Source organism: Carassius carassius, chromosome 8, assembly GCF_963082965.1.
Source record: "Carassius carassius chromosome 8, fCarCar2.1, whole genome shotgun sequence".
NCBI classification, from domain to species: Eukaryota; Metazoa; Chordata; class Actinopteri; order Cypriniformes; family Cyprinidae; genus Carassius; species Carassius carassius.
In genome coordinates, this window is record NC_081762.1 from 3,956,752 (window position 1) to 3,977,885 (window position 21,134).

A 21,134-nucleotide genomic window follows, 5' to 3' on the forward strand; every position below is an offset into this window, starting at 1 on the left:
TCAATATTAGTATTACATATCATTTTTCAATTAAATCAATTAAAACTCTTTGTTTTTCTTTGACAGATGAAGTGAATGTGCAGCTGCCGTTGATCATTGACGTTAGTTTAGTAGTTCTTGCCTCTTGCTTCCTTTAAGCCCTTTAAAGTTTCAGTAGGATGATAGAAGAGGAGAATGAGTGTTAAGGTTTGTAATTTCACGAGGAGCGGGTGACTCTTCTCAGAATCACAGCACACCATAAACACACTTGTGTAATCATGACATCAAACTTTATTAGATTTTCTAGTGTTTTTAATTTACATTTAGTCATTTTGCAGACGCTTTTATCCAAAGTGACTTACAGTTGGGGGATACATAAAACAATTCTTCTTAAAGAGGCAAACAGACACATGAAGTGCTTGTAGACATTGTTCAAATAAGTACAAGCTAGAAAGAGAAGGAATAAAAAAAGAGGAAGACAGTTATTTTTTTTTTTTATGCTGAAGTCAAGTAGTTTCGAAAGAGATGAGTTTTCAGCTGTCGCTTGAAAATTGTCAAGGATTAGTCACTTCAGATAGGAGTGGGAAGATCATTCAATCAAGAGAATGTTCTGGAAAGTGATTTTGAGCCTCTCTGTGATGGCATCACCAGGTGTCGCTCACTAGCGGATCTCAGATTTCTGGAGGGGATGTAGATTTGTAATAGTGAGTGGAAGTAGGCAGGTGCTGAGTCCGTGGCTGTTCTGCAAGCATCAATGTCTTGATCTTGATGCGAGCCTCAATCGGTAGCCAGTGCAAGGAGATAAAGAGAAGTGTACCATGGGCTCTTTTGGGTTCTTTGAAGCCCAGTCATGCCGCTGCATTCTGAATCATTTGTAGAGGTTTGATAGTGCTTGATGGAAGTCCAGCCAGAAGAGCATTGCTGTAGCCCAGCCTAGAAATGACAAGGGCCTGAACAAGAAGATGTGCAGCATGCTCTGTTAGAAACAGCCTGATCATTTCTGTGCAATGCAAAACTGCGAGATTGAACAGTCTTTTCAGTGTGGTCTTTGAAGGTTTTATAGTTGTAGACATGAAAACACTGGATTTTTAGTTCTAAAATGTATTTTTTTTTTTCAACCTTGGATAGAGAAGACACAGATCAGAACATTGTTACCCAGAATGCACTGCTGTTACCGCTATCAGGTAAGTTTAACATTTTCTCTTTCACATTTCATTGTTATGAAACATAAGTTCTCAAATTAGTTATATTTTCAATATTTGTGATTTTAAAGATGCTGCAGATCCAATAACATTACACTGCTAAACAGTAATATTTATAACAGACTGCAGCTGCAGTAAATGATTCTTCTAAACATTAGCAAGTGTGTGTTATAAATATAAAGTCTTTTGTTATACTAAATGTTTGTTTTTAAGAGACTTGTGGGCCTCGGCTGTTGTGAAATTATTATTTATTTTTCGACCCGTTTGTGGTACAGCTCAGATGAAACGTCAAACAGACACGGTTGCTAATTTTTCTTCCATTCCTTAGGTGCAAATAGACGAGAAGAAGATTTTTTCTGAAACGAAGCCGTGCTTGCTGATATTGTGGTCTATAACTCCTCCCCGCTGCTCTGTATCTTGCTCTCTCATTGGCTGTCAGTCATCGCCGATGTAGTTTTCAGTCAGAACACTTTTCACACAACATGATTTTGAATTGCCAACAGGTCCAGATATTTACCATGCCAAATATCTATCGAGCTTCAGTGACTCAGCGGTCAATTCTCTCAGATCGCGTCTTTGCTCACTCACACTAGCACCGATTTGCCTGTGATTTTGAGCATTTGTCTCAAATTTCTCAAAACCTGCCGGTGAGCCAAAATCAGGGCTTAAATTGTGCTGTCTGAACTCGGTTTAAAACTAAAATATATCAAGACTGACTCATTCATTATTACAGTATTTATTACAATCCGAGTATGCTACAGCATCACATTTACACAAGCAGCAAGCTCCCACTCTTTGTTGTAAAGCCCATACGTAACTAAGTGACTTAAACTGTAATTCATCGACTGGCCGCTAGAGGCTGGATGCAAGGGAAACATCTCCGGTTACTATCGTTACCTCGGTTCCCTGAGAGGCAGGAACGAGACATTACGTCAGCTAAGACGTATATGGGAACTCCTCCCTTCTCCACTTTCGCTGAAATCTTATTGGCTAACACCAGCTGGGGGCAGCTGGCCAATTGACGCGAAGCATGCAAATACGGACAGGTCAGCGGGCAGTATAAAATGCATGGGCGCGAAAATTATGTCGGAATCACGACTGAACGCTAGCATAGCTGATCAAACAGCGACCACGGCAGCTAACGTGATGTCTCGTTCCCGCCTCTCAGGGAACCGAGGTTACGATAGTAACCGGAGACGTTCCCTCTCGAGGCGGTAACTCAACATTACGTCAGCTAAGACGTATATGGGAACTGTATAAAATCCCGCCGTGAGAGCAGTGAAGATAAGCCCTGAACGTCAATCACCCCCACACATAAGCAGGACAGTTCTAGCCAATGGCCGTGTCGCTAAGAGTGCTTGCATCTGATAGGCGGAACTAGGCCAATGAGACATCTGCTCCGACCCTAACAAAATTTGCATAACTTCAAGCAATAAATCGAAGTCTGCACTAACCAGGGCAGACACAATGCAATAAGCACTCAAGCATGAGACTTAAACAGAGTCGACGAGTAACAGAGTAACTACTGCATAGCTGGTTATAACAGAATGAATAAAACTTAACTCACTGAAAGTACATGTGATGCTACAGAGGGTACATCCAGCTTGTAAAACCTGGCGATTGTGTTCTGGGAAGACCAGCCAGCAGCAAAACATAAATACTGGACAGACATACCTCTAGACCAGGCCCATCAGGAAGCATTTATATTGTCCTTGCAGAATGAGCTCTGATGTTGAGGGGATAATCCACGATCCAGTGAGAAAGTCACTGTTTAGAAACAGCACGTCCCTTATTACATCCACCAAGCACACGAACAGCTGGTCCGACTGACGAAAGGCGGCCAAGCGATTCATATACATCCGTAAAACCCTAACAGGGTCCCGGCGCTCTGAGTATCAGCGTCACGCGAGGCTGACGGCTCAACAGATAAGGCGGGCAGGGAAACAAAACGGTGTATTGAGTGACTTCGGAACGAAACCCGGTCTCGGCCGGAGAGTGACATTACAGTCGCCAGGTCCGAAACCGATGCAATATCGTTCACCAAAAACTCTTGAAAGTCTCCAAGGCGCTTCGCCGAGGCGAGAGCAAGAAGCAAGGCAGTCTTCAGGGAAGCTCCTTAACCGCAATCAAAGCTAAGGGCTCGAACGGTAGTAAGAGATTGAGCCCTCAAAACTAGAGCTAAATCCCACGGCGGCACGGAGGGCGGCCATGAAGTACACAATCTTCTTGCTCCCCTGAGAAAACTGATTACCAGAGCGTGCTTACCGATCATTTGCCTGTCAACATGGGAACGAAAAGCTGCAATAGCGGTCACATACACCTTCAGCGTGGATGGTTTTTAAAACTCCCGCTATCCATTCTCTGTGCTGTAGAAAGCACAAAACATCCGACATGGAACCGGTCCCCGGGTCAATATAAATGTCCTCGCACCATTTTGTGAAAACTCCCCACTTCTGCGCGTAGCAGCGACTGTTTGATGGTGCTCACGTCTCTGTAAGTGTGTTCAGCACTCGTGAGTGCAGAGCGTCCCACTTATTAGGGTCCCCGCAGCGGCCACACATGAAGGTTCCACAGTTCGGGACTGGGGTGCTATATTGTGCCGTTCGCCTGAGACAGCAGGTCCTGCCTGAGGGGGATTCGCTATGGGAGAGCCATCACTAACTCTCTCAGGTCCGCGAACCAGGGCTGATTCGGCCAGTTCGGGCCACAAGTATAACTGACGGTCTTTCCTCCCTGATTTTGCACAACACAGGCAGAATCTTGACCGGAGGGAACGTGTAAGCCTGGCTTCCGGCCAACGCGATGTCAGAGCATCTCCCGGCAGGGGGGAGTGAGATAGCGAGAAGGCAAACAAATCCACTTCCTCCCTCCCAAATCATTAGATCTGATCCTGGGTGAAGCCTCGATCTCCTTGAGGAATCCCGTTCCTTCGAAAGCATGCTCACTCCACGGTTCAAAGTACCGGGGATGTGCGACGCTCTTATGGAGATTAAGTGTCGGTCCGCCCACAACAGGAGACTCGCTGCCTGTTTGAATAGAGCTCTGGAGCGCACGCCGCCCTGGCAATTTATGTACGAGACCACAGACGTATTGTCGGTTTGAATCAGTACATGTTGCCGCTCCAATTTCGACCGAAAGGCTTGTAGGGCTAAGGACACCGCTTCTAATTCTAAACGGTTAATGTGCCACCTTCTCTGTGACTCCGACCACAGGCCTGAGGCAGGTACACTCAGACGCACTGCTCCCCAGCTTGAAGTAGACGCGTTCGTAGAGAAAAGAACTCCTGGGCTGAACATATCCGGGCTGTTCCACGGTCTCAGAGTGCTGACGCAACTGTGAATGACCGTATGTGCTTGTGGACCGAAGACCACGCCCTCGGCGGAACTCGAGTTACAGCCAAAACTGTAGCGGCCGCAATGTAGCAGACCCAGATGGCACACTGAAGAAGCCGCCGCCATCAGTCCCAGAAGCCTCTGAAATTCCCTCAGTGAAAACGACCTGCCCGGTCTGAAACATAGCAGAGTCGATGAAATGCTCTAGAGAGAGATGGGCTCGCATCGCCATCGAGTCCAAACATATTCCCAGATATGTTACAGTCCGACTCGTAAAAACACGCTCTTCTGCATATTCATACGCAGTACCAGCGTATCCAAACGGCGAAGCATTGTTTCCGCGTGACTGATAACACATCTCTTGAGTGGGCTAAAATCAGCCAATCGTCCAGATAATTCAACATGCGCATTCTTTGAATTTAGAGAGAATATCTGTCGTGAATTATTCCCAGTATCCACGGCGAAACGCCCGGGATAGCACTCCTACCGTCAAAGAAATGACACTGCGGACCCATTAGGTCTACAGCCACTGATGACTTGTTTTGACCAGGGCCCCGCCCCGCGAGGCTAGAAGCACTGGCGGGAGGGCGGTTCGCGTCGGCTATATAATGGTGTGACACTCTTACGCCCTCGAGAGGCCATTATAATCATGGGTTGTGGCTGTGTGCTGTTTGAGACAGGGCGAGTGACACAGTGTTGGGTGCAAGAATTTGGATACATGCTTCTATAGTAATATTTTACTCACACAAACATCATTTAAACAGTGTTGAGTGTAAGAGAAAGAAAACGTCCACGTCCACGTGCATGAACATGGCCTGCATGGCAGAGTGGGTGCGCGCCGATTGGGGTGCAGCCCACGACTTCACCACAAGCTCTTGCATGCCTCAATGCCGTCTGGCAGCAGCTCGACTGGAGGAGCCACGAGTCCAGCTACCTTTCACACGCTCATCAGGTGCGTTACAAGCGAGATCCAGCTCCGTGACAGCTTTTCCGAAGACCCTCACAAGCTCCTCCTGGAGTTCTGCAGGGCCCTCTCGGTCGGGGCGGTCCCACTGAGAGGCCCAAACCTTTTCCGACGTCGAAAGCGACATGGAGTCGTCTTCCTCGCCAGCTCCGAAGAGGACGAAGTTCGCGGGCGGAAGCTATCGTCCACCACGCCGACGTCAAACTCGTCTTCGGGCCAGGGAGGGCCCACCAGCGGCTTGCTGGCAGCAGTGGGCAGTGGTGTTAAAAGTATTGGCATTCACTACTCAAGTAGAAGTATAGATACTAGGGTTTAAAAAGACTTCTGTAGAAGTTGAAGTATCAACTCAAGCTTTTTACTCAAGTAAAAGTGTAAAATTACTGGTTTAAAAAACTACTTAAAGTATAAAAGTAAAAGTAATGTAAGAAAAAAAAATGTCATTAAGAACAAAAGCTTGGGCCGTGCCACTTTAATATGACATTATATTTTAATATAATGATATATTAAAATGTTCATGTTGAAAAAATTGGGATTCACTAGGTTACTTTTTTCAGCCGCATATGCCCATTGAAAATGAACGCACTTTAGTACAATGCAAATACATTAAAGGACTAGAGATATGATGACTAGTTGCCTATAAGTATTGTAATGGTGCAAAAAGTCAAACTTCAGAGGCATGTCATCAATAACCTTTAATGGAATGTAAATGTACATCCAAGCTTAGCTGCAGGAATCTGCGAGGGCAGTGGACAAGAACATTGGTGCAGGCTTAGTAACAATTACTCTTGTATGGTTGTCTATTTACAATAAACATTATAGTGCTGTCAAAATGAATGATTAATCCAAGTGAAAAATCAAAAACTAAAAATAAAAAATAAGTCATAATCCTGATACCTTCTTGATTGATAGCTTCCTGTATTCGCTACATACGTCTGCTATGTCCAGTGTGGGTGGGCTAACGAGTTACAAAGTGGGTATAGCCTACTTATCACAACATTGTCAATCGCGTCGTCAATCGCAAACGATAATTTATTCAAACGTCTCGCTACCGAACTACCTACAGTAGCTAAATTTGTGGAGGAGGAAGAGAAAGCACCCAAATAAGCCAGTGAGAAATAATAACTTTTAAGTAGGGTCCAGTACTTTTTTGATACTTTTAAAACGGTACCAGTGCATACACGGTGCCTGAACCGATACTTAAAAAAAAAGAACCACAAAAAAAAACTATGGATAACATTAAAGAACATTAAAAATATTTAAAATAAATCCATAGCTTCACATCGGATGCTCTCATTTCTCAAATTATGCTTCCCTTAATCTAAGGCTAATAAATGTATTTCACAATCTGGGTCATTATTTAATACAAAACCACAAATAATGTTTCTACTGTATCTCTGTCACTGACTCTGATATTTAGTTAAGATGAGTGCTGTCTGTCACTGTCTTTAGTTCAGTTCTGTGAATTACTCTAATGTCAATCTTTATAAAGTAGCAACAATGTCATTTGTAAAGTAGAGTACTGTGCAAAAGTCTTAGGTACATTAGTATTTTCACCCCAAAAATGGGTTTTAAGCCAGTTATTTATATCTTTTGCTGTAGTGTGTCAGTAGGAAATATCAGTTAACATGCCATTCATTTTAATAATAATCTAGTGAGATTTTGAATGCACAAGCAGTCTGACAACGCCACAATGAATGTTTGGAAATGTAAACTGATATTTTATACAGCAAAATATATAAATAACTGGCCGAACACCATTCTATTGGGTGAAAATACTAACGTGACTAAGACTTTTGCACAGTAGTGTATGTATAAAGTATGTATGATTAAATTAAGTATATTTAAATAAGTGTAATTAAAGTATGTGTTTGTTCATATGTGTTCAGGGCTCGATTGTCGCTGGAGGAAACAGCTGTTTAGTGATGAGCTGTGACAAGCGAAAATTTTACAGTAGATGAGAAACCGACTGCTCTCTCGTGACCTTTTGTAAACTGGATTTATGACAAAGAACTGCACAGATACGGATATTCTAACAATCTATTGATAAACACATACCTTGTGTCCTCTATCTGTGTTTAAGTGCGCTTGCGCTGCTCCGCCGTGGTCTGCGGGATCAAGAGCGCGCTGAGGAGACGGGGAGGAGACCGGTCTGACGCTGGTTTCATATGAAATTTAAGCGGACTGACTCTGAGGCGATCGGATACCGATTCCATACCCAACCCTACTTTTAAGAAATATATTTTTTGATAAACGAACCCAAAACTGGCTATGTCCTTGCTGGAGTGTGATGTGATTGTGTCATGTGCAGGTGCGATGGATCGCGTACAAACCAATAGGGTGTCAGAATGGTATATGTTTATACTTCTCATCCAACCACAGTCAAATTCACTCCATCCGGATGGCGCGATTTATCTGGATAGGGTTTTTTTTTTTAAATGATGACAAGCCGAAATGAAAACAAGACGAAATGAAATATCAGTAACGAAGCTATTTTTAAAATGTATGGAGTAGAAAGTACAGATACTTGCGTGAAAATGTAAGGAGTAGAAGTAAAAAGTCGGCTGAAGAATAATAACTCAAGTAAAGTATAGATACCCCAAATTTCTACTTAAGTAAGGTAACGAAGTATTTGTACTTCGTTACTTGACACCTCTGGCAGTGGGCCTCATTCCCGCTGTATTCCGAGCCACTCTGGCTCTGAGGGCATGCACTGCCAGCTCGGCACAGTGGGCGCACGTGTGGTCCGTGTGAGGCTTCCAGGCAGGTCACACAGAACTGGTGAAGGTCCGAATCTAGCATTAGCAGCCATTGGATGCGGAGAGGAAAAACAGGGTGAGTAGTCCTCTATTGCAACTTCAACGATGACTTAGATAAGACTTCTAGCGTGAAGAAAGAGATTCTGACTAGAGTTGTGACGTTCGCGAACGAACCGATTCTTTTGAACGGCTCATAAACATGAACGATGGGAGCCGAGTCGCGGCTGGAGGGGAGCCGTTCTTTCTGTCGTTTTTTTTCCCTATGCGTGTTTCACACAGATGCACACAAATGAGCTCCTCCGCGAGACAGAACAGTTATAGGGGGAGGGGCGCACCCAGCGCAGGCCAACCCTTTATAGCGTGATGATATTAGTTATTAGTTGTGCATGTTCATTGCAGCCCACTTTGTTATTGTTCATTGACTTGAAGGGGCTGATGTCCTATTTGCAAAGTTTACAGTAGTAATAGTATGTAGTATGTAGACATTTCCATTTTATTTATTCTAATTTTATCTACTTTAAATATTTTTTGTTTTCTATCAAAATGTTCTTGTGTGATAACAATGTTCTTGTGTGAAAGTGTTTGTAGTAAAAGCTGTTTTGCACAGAAATTCATTGCAGCCGGCTTTGTTTTTGATGTTTATTTGAGTAGGTATTGTATGAATAACATAAGTCAACGTAGCTTTACACACACACACACACACTTTGTACTAAAGGTAAATCCAAAATAGTGATGTCACTGTCTAAGCAGAGGGATTTGTGCAACCCTATGGAATATAGTCCACACATGACAAACGAGGTAATAATCAATATTTCAGATATTTCAAACTCAGATATTGGTGTGTGATATCTGAGTTTTAATTATTTGACTACAAATCTCACCTCATTTTTCCTCCCAGTAATTATTTCCAGGATAAACTGAGATGCCTCCAAGCTGGCTTCTTAAAACTGGCTAAATATTTAAAAAGAGCCAAAAGAGCCGTTCTTTTGAACGGCTCTTTGAAAGGAACGGATCGCGAAGATCCGGATCCCCTCAAAGAGCCATAAATCCCATCACTAATTCTGACGTAATTTTCACACCCCTGCATTTTATACTGCCCGCTGTCCTGTCAGTATTTGCATGCTTCGTGTCAATTTGCCAGCTGCCCCCAGCGAAAGTGGAGAAGGGAGGAGTTCCCATATACGCCTTAGCTGACGTAATGTTGAGTTACCGCCTCTCAGGGAACTCTTTTATTCTGCTTGTCTTATGTTCTTACTGTACATTTATTGCACTACCTTGTGTCAGCATTAGATTTTAAAGATAGTATTCCTATTGGCAAAATGTTCCTTTTTGAGAAAATGCTCAGAAGTTTAGTATTGTTTCATGAGTTGCTCAGGTTTAGGTTTAAACTTTGGACATATCAGTTACATTGCGACATGGTGATTTTTCTTTTATTTTCTTGTTGTAACATGTTTCTCTTCCTCATTTCAGAAATATGTTCTCTGTATTACACATATAGCGCCACACTACTGTCACTGATGTTCCTTGTGGAGTATTCCTTTAATAAAATCTTACTCTTGAATGGTAGTGTCATACTGTGTAGAATCCTGGATAACTTCGTTTGAAAGAAAGTTTACTTTTAAAGCAGTTGTTTAGTCTTGTGATTTTTGAGCCCTCTACAGTAAAGTAGAATTTACTGTGATAAATATCCCACTTTAATAATTACAGCGGATAGCCATACACTTGTATTTGTTGCTGCTGTAAAACAATCCAGTTTTTCTTGGAATTTCATACAGTACCTGCTCACCAATCTATGCAGGAAACAAACAGGAGCCATTCGCCTCATAATATATCAGTGTAGGATCCAAATTATTCTGAAACTGTTATTTCAGTGTAAAAATAAAAGTTCATATGATCTTCCTTAAACATATCACAATGAGTTTTGTCTTCTAATGTGTTTTCTCTAGATCTTCATGTTCTTCAGTGGACACACGGCTGTGCAGCTGAATGTCACTCTAATGGTTCAGTAATATTTCTTCAATGCACTGATCATTATGCCTATGACGGAGAGAACTCTATGCACTGGAAACCTTTACTCCTTGAGCACGGCATCATATGGAACAGAGAACCAGTTTCCAGCCTGGAGAGGAAATGTTTAGAGACAATTACCAGCTTTATTGACCTTCAACGAGAGAAAAAGTTAATCAAGGAATGTGAGTTTGTAACACTTTCACTCATTCAAAAGAATCTGTAGGAAAGTTAACATCAGTTGAATTTTATTTATTTTGAAGTCAGTTTACTTTTAATTTTAGTCACATTAGAGTGGTTCCAACCCACTGACCCTTCAGTGCCAGGCCAGTCTCTTTGTAAAGCTTGTGACAGATTCACAAATAAGTCTAAATCAGGTTTAAATAAATAAATCTTGTTGAAAATAACTGAGCTACTGGATTCTAATGTTAGGAATTCAAAAAGCATCAGGACTCAAAAAGTCCAAAAAGATTTGACACATTTTACTCTTATTGGAAGTTCAGCTGTCAATAACAGGCCTGGGTCAATTTCAGTAGCATTTTCTTAGTCCGATTTAAATTAAATACAGACTATAGTGCCCTCTATCAAAAATGTGAAAAAATTAAAGCTGATATTTCTCTGAAAGATATGCAACACACATGTATTGCTTTGTTTAATATGCAGGGTCTGTCAGTTGTTGATTGCTGCTAAATTTCTTTCTGGCCTGTGTGTCACCTTTTGCTTCTGTCCCATAATGTAATATCAGACTGGCTGATAGTGAGATCAGGTCTGTTGTAGGGCTTCTTGTTCATACACAAATCTCATTGGATTACAATATTTGCAAAAGGAATGTTTGGAAATGTAAAAGCAAAAGATAAGAAAACTGGCTTAAAAGTTTTTGTGAAGCATCTAATGTGCATGTTAGAGACTTAAATGTTCCACAGTGCTCTATTTGCCAGTCTCAAGCTGTCTGAAATAAGCTGTGAAATAGACTTTATGCCAATGCAACATGAGGCAACAGGAAGTGTCCATTATTATATCAATTACTGATAAATTAAGTTCATTTGTGTGTCTGTCTCTGTGTCCTGCAGCTCGTACTGAAGTTTACTTCTCTGTAAAAGCATCTGGATCATCAGAGCAGCAGGTTCTGGTGTGTTTGCCCTCGGTCTTCAACCCTACACATGTGCAGATGGAGATCAGACGTGATCAGACGCCGTTACCTGATGAACGGCTGAACTCAAGTGAAATCAAACCAAACACAGACGAATCCTTTCAGCTGAAGAAGAGGCTGCGGATCCTGCCGTCTCAAAATTCATGCTATCAATGTGTGGTGGATGAATGGATTCTGATAGAATTAAATGATAACAGTTTAGCTGAGGATACTACTGCAGTCCCAGGTTTACTCAGTCTTCTTCAAGTAAAACTAGCTAAGTTTGTTTGAATGTTGTTGGAATGATTATCTATGGTCTCATAAGATCACTTCATTATTAGTGTTAGATTTGAATTTGTTCAATTAATCCTAATCTAACTCTATGAATAATGGATTTTTGTTCTGTGACAGGCCTGTTGGGCGTTGTAACTTTAGTCAGTTTGATTGTTGCTTCCGTCATTGTTCTCACAATTTATCAACTGATCAAATATAATAAACATCCAAGTGAGTTTTAAGTAAATTAAAGTCATAAATATGATTAAAAGAGGAGAATGACAGTCTGTGTTAATGTTTACAATTTCAGTGAAGCAGAAAACACTGAAGACACCATCACACGTGAAACTGTTGAGTGAGTCTGACACTTCTAAAAGTTATTTAATAAAACACACATATTTCCATATGTCTCTTAAAGGTGCTGTGTGTATGTTTTCGACTCTACTAAAGCATAAAAATAGCATAATATGATTAAGATATAAGATATTCAAGAAACATGCTAAGTTAACTTACTTGTTTATATGAAAAACAATGCTATAGTCAGTTATTCTCCTTTGAAAATATTCATTACGGGCCGGAATGCAAGTCTCTGTTTTGGTTTGTGAAACCCGCTGACTGTCAGTTTACCCAATTGTATTTGGGCACCCCGTAATACATATCATTCATCGTCAACTGTTCTTGTTGATGTTTTCTTTTCACTCCATAATTTTTGAAAATAGGTTAATTTTCTAACTCATCATTTTCGAATCCATTCAGCCGATCCGTTGGTTTTAGTACATACAGAAGAGTCAAGTTTTAAACAGGAAAATTATCAAAAGTCTTTGGTCATTTTTGAGCGCGATGCTAACGGTCTAATCAGATTCAATGACCTATGCTAAACTGCAGCTAAAAGTGTTAAAGCTAGACCTGGAGATCGGCTGAATGGATTCAAAAACAGCAAAACTTAACTGTTTAACTCTAGGGGAGTTGGAAAATGAGTCTGTTTTTGAAAATAGCGAAGTGTTCCTTTAAATTTGAATTCATTTCTGGTTCTTGAAAGTGAATTATTCACCACTCAAAACACATTGTGGTCATTCCTCAGACATTAATGCTTGCATCAAAGACTAAATCTATACACGCTGAATATTGCTTTGGATTAAATATAAACGAGCTGAGATGAGGAGGCTGAACATCTGGGTTGTTTAGAATTTCATGTGATTATGAAAACACCAGACCTGGGGAAAAAAGTGAGTGTGAATTGCTCAAGAAGCTAGAACTTCTTTACTGACACTTTACTACATCACTGTGTCCAGGATGAAATGCATTAACGTTCAATAACAATCTGTACTTTAAAAAAAAAACTTTATTTCTTGTGAACTCTCCATCAGGACAAGAAAAGCGTACAAGTTTGGCTCCAGCTTTAAATGCTGCATCAGATGACAGTCTGGAGGAGGTTCTGAGTAGGTCCTGAACAGACACTATACACACACTAACAGTGTTTCTACACTTCTGCCTCACGCTGCTTCAACATCACTTGCCTACACTTCTACATCACTTGTTCAGATGTTATTCAGGCCTGATTCATTAGTGGTTCTTCTCTGTGTCTTTCAGCTGGGGATCTTCATGAAACTCAAAGTCTTTGTGAAGCTGAAGAGACTCCAGCAGCAGCTCCTACAGCAGCTCGAGGTCAGAACATCTCAGTTCATTCATCTGAATTATCATCACTCACTCAGAGTCTTAAACATGTGCTGCGATTACTTTTCAGGGGCAATAGGCTCTAAAAACATCTCTCTGCCTGATTTTGGTGAGTTAAATGGGTTTTACAGTTTTTATTTTTAATCAAACAGCCACTGGATGTGAAAATGTTTTGTTGTTGTTTTTTTAGCCATGGAAAGAGAAGATTCAGATCAGAAAACTGTGACTCAGAATACACTCTTGTTACCACTGCAAAGTAAGATTTATACTTTTTCTTCAGATTACACTGAGCTCGGTGCTGTGAGAAACAGTTTATATTTGCAGTATTTGTATTGCTTTTAAAGATGCAGTTTCACATTCTGTGTTTCAGGGCACTGCAGATCCCAGACCATTTCAATGCCAGATCTTGGTAATATTTGGTCATTCAAACAAAATATGAAAAAATAAACATTTACGATGTAATTAGTCTACATTTTAAATGTAGGTTATGTTTAATATTGGTGTTTTTAAAAAAATGAAGAATAGTACAGAATTTAATGACTGTAAAATAACAGTTTGGGGTTTTCTTCAGCTCTAGAAAGAAAGAACAACAGTGACTCCAGCTAGAAGATCAAGTAGTATCTCATGGGCTGTTGTGATATTTCCATCATGGATGTCAAAAGCAAATGAAAATGTTAAGTCATATGTACTTTATATTTACTTTCCACAACATCCACACAGCATCCACTATATAAATAGGTCAGAAACTGGATGATCCATATAGGCATGTGTGGTCAGGAGGCATAAATGGAGACAGTGTCATTCTCTAGCATGAAATAAAACCCCTTCATTGTGTCAAAACCTTACTGTATTTTGTTCAAGATAAAATATTGCCATGTACTGGTATCATTCATTTGAAATTTGATTTTTTTGTTGCATATAAGACTATAATGAAACAAAATATTTTGAGAATTATGTGTGTTACTTCAATGTTGTTATATACATTTAAATGTAATCATTTAGCTGACACTTTTATCCAAAGCAACTTTTATGCTCTTTGGATTTGTTTACAGATTCAGGGTTCCCATTGTCATAAAAAAAGTAAGTGTCTGGTAATTGTAAAATTGTGATGTCCTTATTCAGTGTGGATTTTACAGCAGATAATAAAGTAAGAGTTGGTGTGTTTTTCTGTTATTCAAGAGCTTTTATAAATGGAGCAGTGATTATAGATTGATTTCTGATTTCTTGTAAGCAGCAGAGGGCAGCATGATTCTGTGCATTCTGTGAACATTTACGAAACTCATGAAGCTTTGTGTTTGTTTTTAGTCCATGTTTGTATCATAGACTGTATAAAACAGGTTTGTACTTGTGATCTGCATAGCCTAGTTTTCACAGATGTATTAACTTATCACTTTATCTTCTGACAGTTGCACCGATCGATTGCTGAAATGTACAATTTGAACCCAACTGGTGGCATTCATATAGAAATAACCCAATAAAAGTTAAAAATAACCCAACATAGATTCAGTGTTCTTTGTTTAACCCAGATATTGGGTACAATAAACAATCCAACTGTTTTAGAGCATGGGAAAACATAATTCATTTGAGTTTCCTGCTATCAAAATTTTGCATACCTGGACAAAATGTACTGGCTGTAAATCTATCTGTTCTTTATGTAAAGTTGATAGTAGCCTATATGGAAACTAAAGTTCTGTTAATCCTAAATAAGTGAAAACGCTATCTCTATATTTATCTTATGTGGCGGTGTTACTCTTCATTTAGGCTATTTATTTTTGTTATACATTTGTATACTTTTTATTTCTCTTTGTTTTGTTTTTATAACTTCTAAGGGCTAGGCTCTGGCTAAAACTATTTAGTCACGTGTTTCCAACAACACTCGCTCAAACCCCGCCCGCTCAACGCAAAAGGTGTTCTCTCGAAGTGGGAGGGGCTGGTAAATAGCGTGGCGTCACGTCCGCGCGAGTGCGATACGCAACGCAACGCAGGACAGTACGCGCAGTGGAGTGCGAGCGTGAGAGGATGGAGGCCGCAGAGCAGCAACAGAGCTCGAGTGACGGCGCGGCCGCCAGAGGAGCGGGAGTCCCGGGCAGCGGAGGCGGGGCAGGGTCGGGGGGAGGCGCGGAAGGCGAGCGGGACAGAGATCGAGCCACCTTCGAGTGCAATATCTGCCTGGACACCGCGAAAGACGCGGTCATCAGCCTCTGTGGACATCTGTTCTGGTACAACCTATCGATAATCGATCCCAAACCAGTATCATAACAGTATGAGTGAGTGCTGAGCATTAAAACACACACAGATGACAGTGACTAAATAACTGACAGTTCGATACAAGAAAGACTACCAAGGTTAGTTTCGCCTGCTATTTGTTATTTACTCACGTAAAACTGCAGCAATACAAGCGCAACATTTCAGAGAAGAAAAACAAAACAACAATTGATTGACAGCTTGACATGTTGACAGGAAAGAGTCGGTCTCATTTTCAATCCTTAATTTACCGTGAAAATATTGAATAAAAAACATAGTTACTATAGTTACTGTTATATATATATATATAAAACGTTACTTTTTTGGTAAAATGTAACATAGTGTACATCGCTGATAATATCCTAATGTTCATGGGTGTGTGATTATGGTGTATCACTGAACATGGTATTACTGAACACAGTACTCTTTGTAAGCACAAAGGACATTACTTCAGTTATTTGTTACCATAGTAAATATTCTCTGAATATTCTGAACAAGCTCCTGCGTTACTTTTCAATTATTTTACAGTAGTAACATATTGTGTGTTACATTTGGAAGTGTACATCATGTGTTTATGACTCATGTAGTGTCATATAGTGATAACATGGAGATAAAAAATACCTGTTTTTCAGAGGCACAAACTGAGTGATTTGATGCAGATGCTGATATTTATATGGACAAACAAAGTAAGATGTCTTGATAGCTTGTAATGTAAATCATTGAGCTCTTTATAACAGTATAACAGTTTATATACAGTTTATAATAATAAAATGCATAAAATATCAGTTTACACTTTATATCTCCAATGATATTTCTTAGTAAGATATTTAAATGTCTAGTTTTATGATTAAACCATATAATACAAAGATAATTGAGGGATGAACATAAATATTCCTCAAAAGCCTGATGATCATATTTGATTCATTTGAACATGATTTTCCTAATATTTTATGCGCTAAAAACTGTCAATCAGATGAAGCAGACTGCATGCAACAGGTTTTTCAGCAAAGTTTTGAACAACAGATAGAAATCAGAATGATCTGTTAAGACCTGTCCCAAATAGATGGAAGTCACTGCATGTGTGTCTGATGAGTGAATTCGATTAAAGCAGGTTGTTTTTTGCTAAACAGTTACATCAGAGTGTGTTTTGCGTAGTATCTGTGCCGTTAGTGGGAGATTATGGGGTTAATGAGAGATTAGACTCTACTGAAGGATTGAGGCCATAATGGAGGAGTAAGAATAGATGCACACATAACGCTGAGCCTGTGTGTGTGTGTGTGTGTGTTTGTTTTGTAGTTGTGCAGATGTTTTGGACTGTGTTTGTGATTGTGTGCATGACAAACATCTGTTAGGTGTTTAGTATTTGGGGAACAAACCCATCAGGATCAGCAGCACAACTGCTCCTGTCTTATCGTTTATAATATTAGCTTAGAATGAATTATGTTTTATACACTTAGAAGTTTTGAACATTCACTCTGAGATATGGAGTGAATCTCTATAAAACATGGTCTATTTCACCTCAAAATCAACATCAATACAACGAGAAATGGCATAAAGCATATAGGCCTAATGCTTGGCAATACAATGAGGATTGAGAGATGAACAAATAAACGTTAATCAGAGGCCTGATGATCATATTTTGTGACTCACATTTGATCATTATTTTTCTGCAAAATTGTGTGATGGGAAAAATGATGAAGTAAACCTAACAATTGCTGAAATTATATAAAATGTTTGTTTTTTTTACCTGAAAATGTTTACAGTGAACCATCTATGAAAGTATTTTCATGATGATTACAAACATGTATTCCAAGAAATTATTAGCTACACTGATTTGTATTTCTATTTCTTTTATAAATATGATAATATATCAATATTTTTGGCATTACAGCAATAAGAACTGAAATGAGGGAAATGTTTAATTAATGATTGCCATGGAACAATATAAATACAAAAAAAAAACTTTAATACATTTCTAAATGTATCTTATTTTTTTGGGTGAATATATTTTAGACATGCTCTCCACAGGATTCCTGAGATTCACCATATTTCATGTTCAAAACTTTCTGTATTTAATTTTCATGCTGAATTAATTCTGAGAAAATGCAGATTTATGATTTATGCACATGGGATGGGCGAATGTATTTTGCCAGATGCTCCTGAAAGAGTTTTCTAACCATGAATTCTATTATAAAAACAGAAATGATTTATGTATTCACCTTATTTCTTTCTCTTTCTCCTGGTTGGACTGCTCCTCCTGCAGCTGGCCATGTCTTCATCAGGTCAGTATCTGAGGGTCTAATATCATCACATTATAAATGATATTATTTAAATGATATAAATGACATTATAAATTATTTTATAGCTGTTCATGCACAGTATAATGACATGCTTACATCTTAAATCAGATATTAAATTATTGTAATGTACAGTAGAAAGCTGGAGAACTCTTATACTTTTATAATCTGTCAAAGCAATAAGGAATAAAAAAATTATCAAGGATGCATTAAGTTGATCAAAAGTAACACAAAGGCATTCATAATGTTTTCATTGTTTTTTGAATGTTATATCTGAAGATCATGTGACCCTGAAGAGTAGAGTAATGATGCTGAAAATACAGCTTTGATCACAGGAATAAATTATATTTTAATATATTCACATAGTAAACAGTTATTTTATATTGTAATAATATTTCAGTTTTGACTGTATTTCTGATGAAGTAAATGCAGTCCTGGTGACCGTGAGAGAATGATCTGTTTATCTCTCTGTTTGTGTCCCGTGTGTTTCAGTGGCTGGAGACGCGTCCCAGCAGACAGCAGTGTCCCGTGTGTAAAGCAGGAATCAGTCGAGATAAAGTCATCCCTCTGTACGGCCGCGGCAGCACCAGCCAGGAAGACCCCAGGTACACTTGATTTGATTTTCTTTCTTTTTTTTCTTTTTTTTTTTTTACATGTCAATCCATATTTGATATTTGTTTCAAATTATTTTAGCTCTCCAGTAAAATAACAAGGCATGTAACAGGTATTTTGTATCTTTTTCTTCTTAATTTGTCACTGTAAATAGAAGGTCAGGTGAAGTGCATTGCATTGTGGGTCTCTCACAGTATGTCATTATTTCTCTGGCAGATAGCAGGTCGTCCATGTACTCCATGAAAACAGAAAATAGTTTTTTCTAACAGATATATATATATTTTTTTTGTTATGTATATAAAACAATGTTAATTGAACTAAATGAAAATTAAAAATATTCTCTTGGCAATGAACTGTTGAAGCATTAAAATTACTAAATGGAAATAAAAACTATAACTGTGCAAAATATTTATTACACCTAAAAAGTCATATCAAAATTGAAAAGTGAAAATATTATAATAAAAAGTATTTAAAATATTAATAAAAACTAAAATAATATATACTATAATAAAACTTGTGTGCACAATTTGGCCAAAATTTTGTGATTGTATCTTTGTTTCTGATAATGTCAGAATGGCTGTATATTATTATTATTATTTTCAAATGTTAAGCAATCATAGAATGCTGCACGGAGACATGAAGACCTTCACCTTGATGGTTTCACTGATTTTCAGTTGAAGAGAAATGTCTGATTTGTGTCTGCGTGTTACAGATTGAAAACCCCACCACGACCTCAGGGTCAGCGGACAGAACCAGAGAGCAGAGGAGTGAGTGTCTGTGTCTGTCCTTCTGAACAACACTTCATCTGCTGCATCAATATCTGTGATTATGAGTGTCTGACAGTCATCGTATCTGTCCGCAGGTGTTTCAGGGTTTTGGTGACACTGGGTTTCACATGTCTTTTGGAATCGGGGCTTTTCCGTTTGGCTTTTTCACCACAGTCTTTAACACCAACGATCCTTTTCAAAGACGAGGTCAGTGCTGCTGTTAGTCTTCATCAATATTAATATTTCATTATTCAAATGCGTGAAGATCATGTCAGGTCTTATGAATGTTCGTTTTTAAAGCCGTGACTTGATCTCATCAGATCCTCATTACGGAGGAGATCTTCAAGCCGACGGCATCCCCAACAACGGCAACAATTGGCAGGACTCGCTCTTCCTCTTCCTGGCCATCATCTTCTTCTTCTGGCTGCTGAGCGTGTGACGTGCTTTCAGAAGATCAGCTGTCTGCTTCTCATACACACACACACTCACACACACATCGGTGTTGAGAGAGACAGTATTAATGATTAAACACTACAGGATCTGATGAAGCAGCTCACAAAACAGCATATTTCACATCAAAATCAATACAGATGCAATGAGAATTATTGTGCATTAAGGTTTGTCATTTCTTTTGGAGTGAAATATGAGCTGAAATATGAGCTTTTTTTTAGATCCACACTTTATTTATAATGTTTTCTGTGAGATTTGGTTTAAAGGAATGTCCTGAAGTCATAAGCTAATGGTGATCAGACACCGAGGCGAGTCCTGGGTTAGACGTTAGGGTCAGGACGAGCTCCGGTCAGGTCTGTTCAGGAAGTGTTTTCACAACAGTTCTAGCTGCTGTGTGTGTGTTGTGTACAGCAGACACACACCGTACGTCACAACTGTTATTATTAATCTCCTGATTCACAAGACAGTGGGTGGAAAATTCATTGTGCATTCAGTCAAGATCATATTGTTGTCATATCCTGAAAGAGTATAAACAACGTTAGAATAATTTTAAAAAGTGAGTTTAATTTTCACACACCTTCAGAGTTCTCCCCAGGAGCGAGTGTTGTGAGCTGCGGTGTGTATGTGAGTGTGTATATATGTGTGTATATATATATATATATATATATATGGATATTGTAGATGATGTTTTCAAGCATCTCTCTGTCATTGGCTGTGACGTTTGATTGACAGCCGGGAGGTGATGGTTTGTAATCCCGTCGGTTTTAACCGTTTGTCATTATAACAAACAATCTGTGAACAAGAACATTTCTGTGGATTTCCTCTCTCTGCAATGTGATTGGCCGGTTTGGACCTCCTGTGACCACGCCCACTTGTGTAGTGTCACAGCAGGGGTCATGTTGATTGACAGCTGCTGGGCATAAAGTGGGCAGGGTTTATGCCCAGAACCTGTTGATTGCGGATGATTTTGGGTGACTTTTGTTGAAATGGCTCTTGTTTGTCTCTTTACTTTTGGCATATCGCTGGTTAATTATGTTTGTAACAAGTCTTTCTCGCCATTAAAAATTCCTTTGGTAGATAAATTGCATATAATTACTGTGCTTATGCAGCAGAAAATAAAGTGGGTGTGGCCTGTTCTCTGGCACTTGAGAAATAAATATTTAATATAATCAGTGAGATGTTTGCATTTTGTGTGTGTGTGTGTGTGTGTGTGTGTGTGGGAGAGAGAGTTTGAGTGAGAGTGTGTGTGTGTATTAAAATAATACTAATACATCTGATATGAGCAGATGTATTGTACTTAAGCTGATGTCAGAATGAGGTCATGTGACACATCTGCATTTCTATAGAGTGTAAGTTATATTATAACTGCAGCCTTGAGCGATTATGGTCTGGTTTTAACAGTCGGGTGACTTCATGACCACTGAAACTGGTTCTGCTGGTTTGGAGTT

General features: G+C 39.4%; 1 protein-coding gene across 1 annotated transcript; it reads left to right on the top strand.

The window, feature by feature from the left end:
• The first annotated feature begins 15,275 nt into the window (after positions 1–15,275).
• On the top strand, positions 15,276–20,857 carry LOC132145002 (E3 ubiquitin-protein ligase RNF5-like). The gene is made up of 6 exons (XM_059555661.1): positions 15,276–15,535; positions 17,824–17,842; positions 18,350–18,462; positions 19,182–19,236; positions 19,332–19,443; positions 19,557–20,857. The coding sequence occupies exons 1-6, from the start codon at positions 15,336–15,338 to the stop codon at positions 19,673–19,675; spliced, it is 618 nt and encodes a 205-aa protein (XP_059411644.1). The 5' UTR covers positions 15,276–15,335; the 3' UTR covers positions 19,676–20,857.
• Positions 20,858–21,134: the final 277 nt, after the last annotated feature.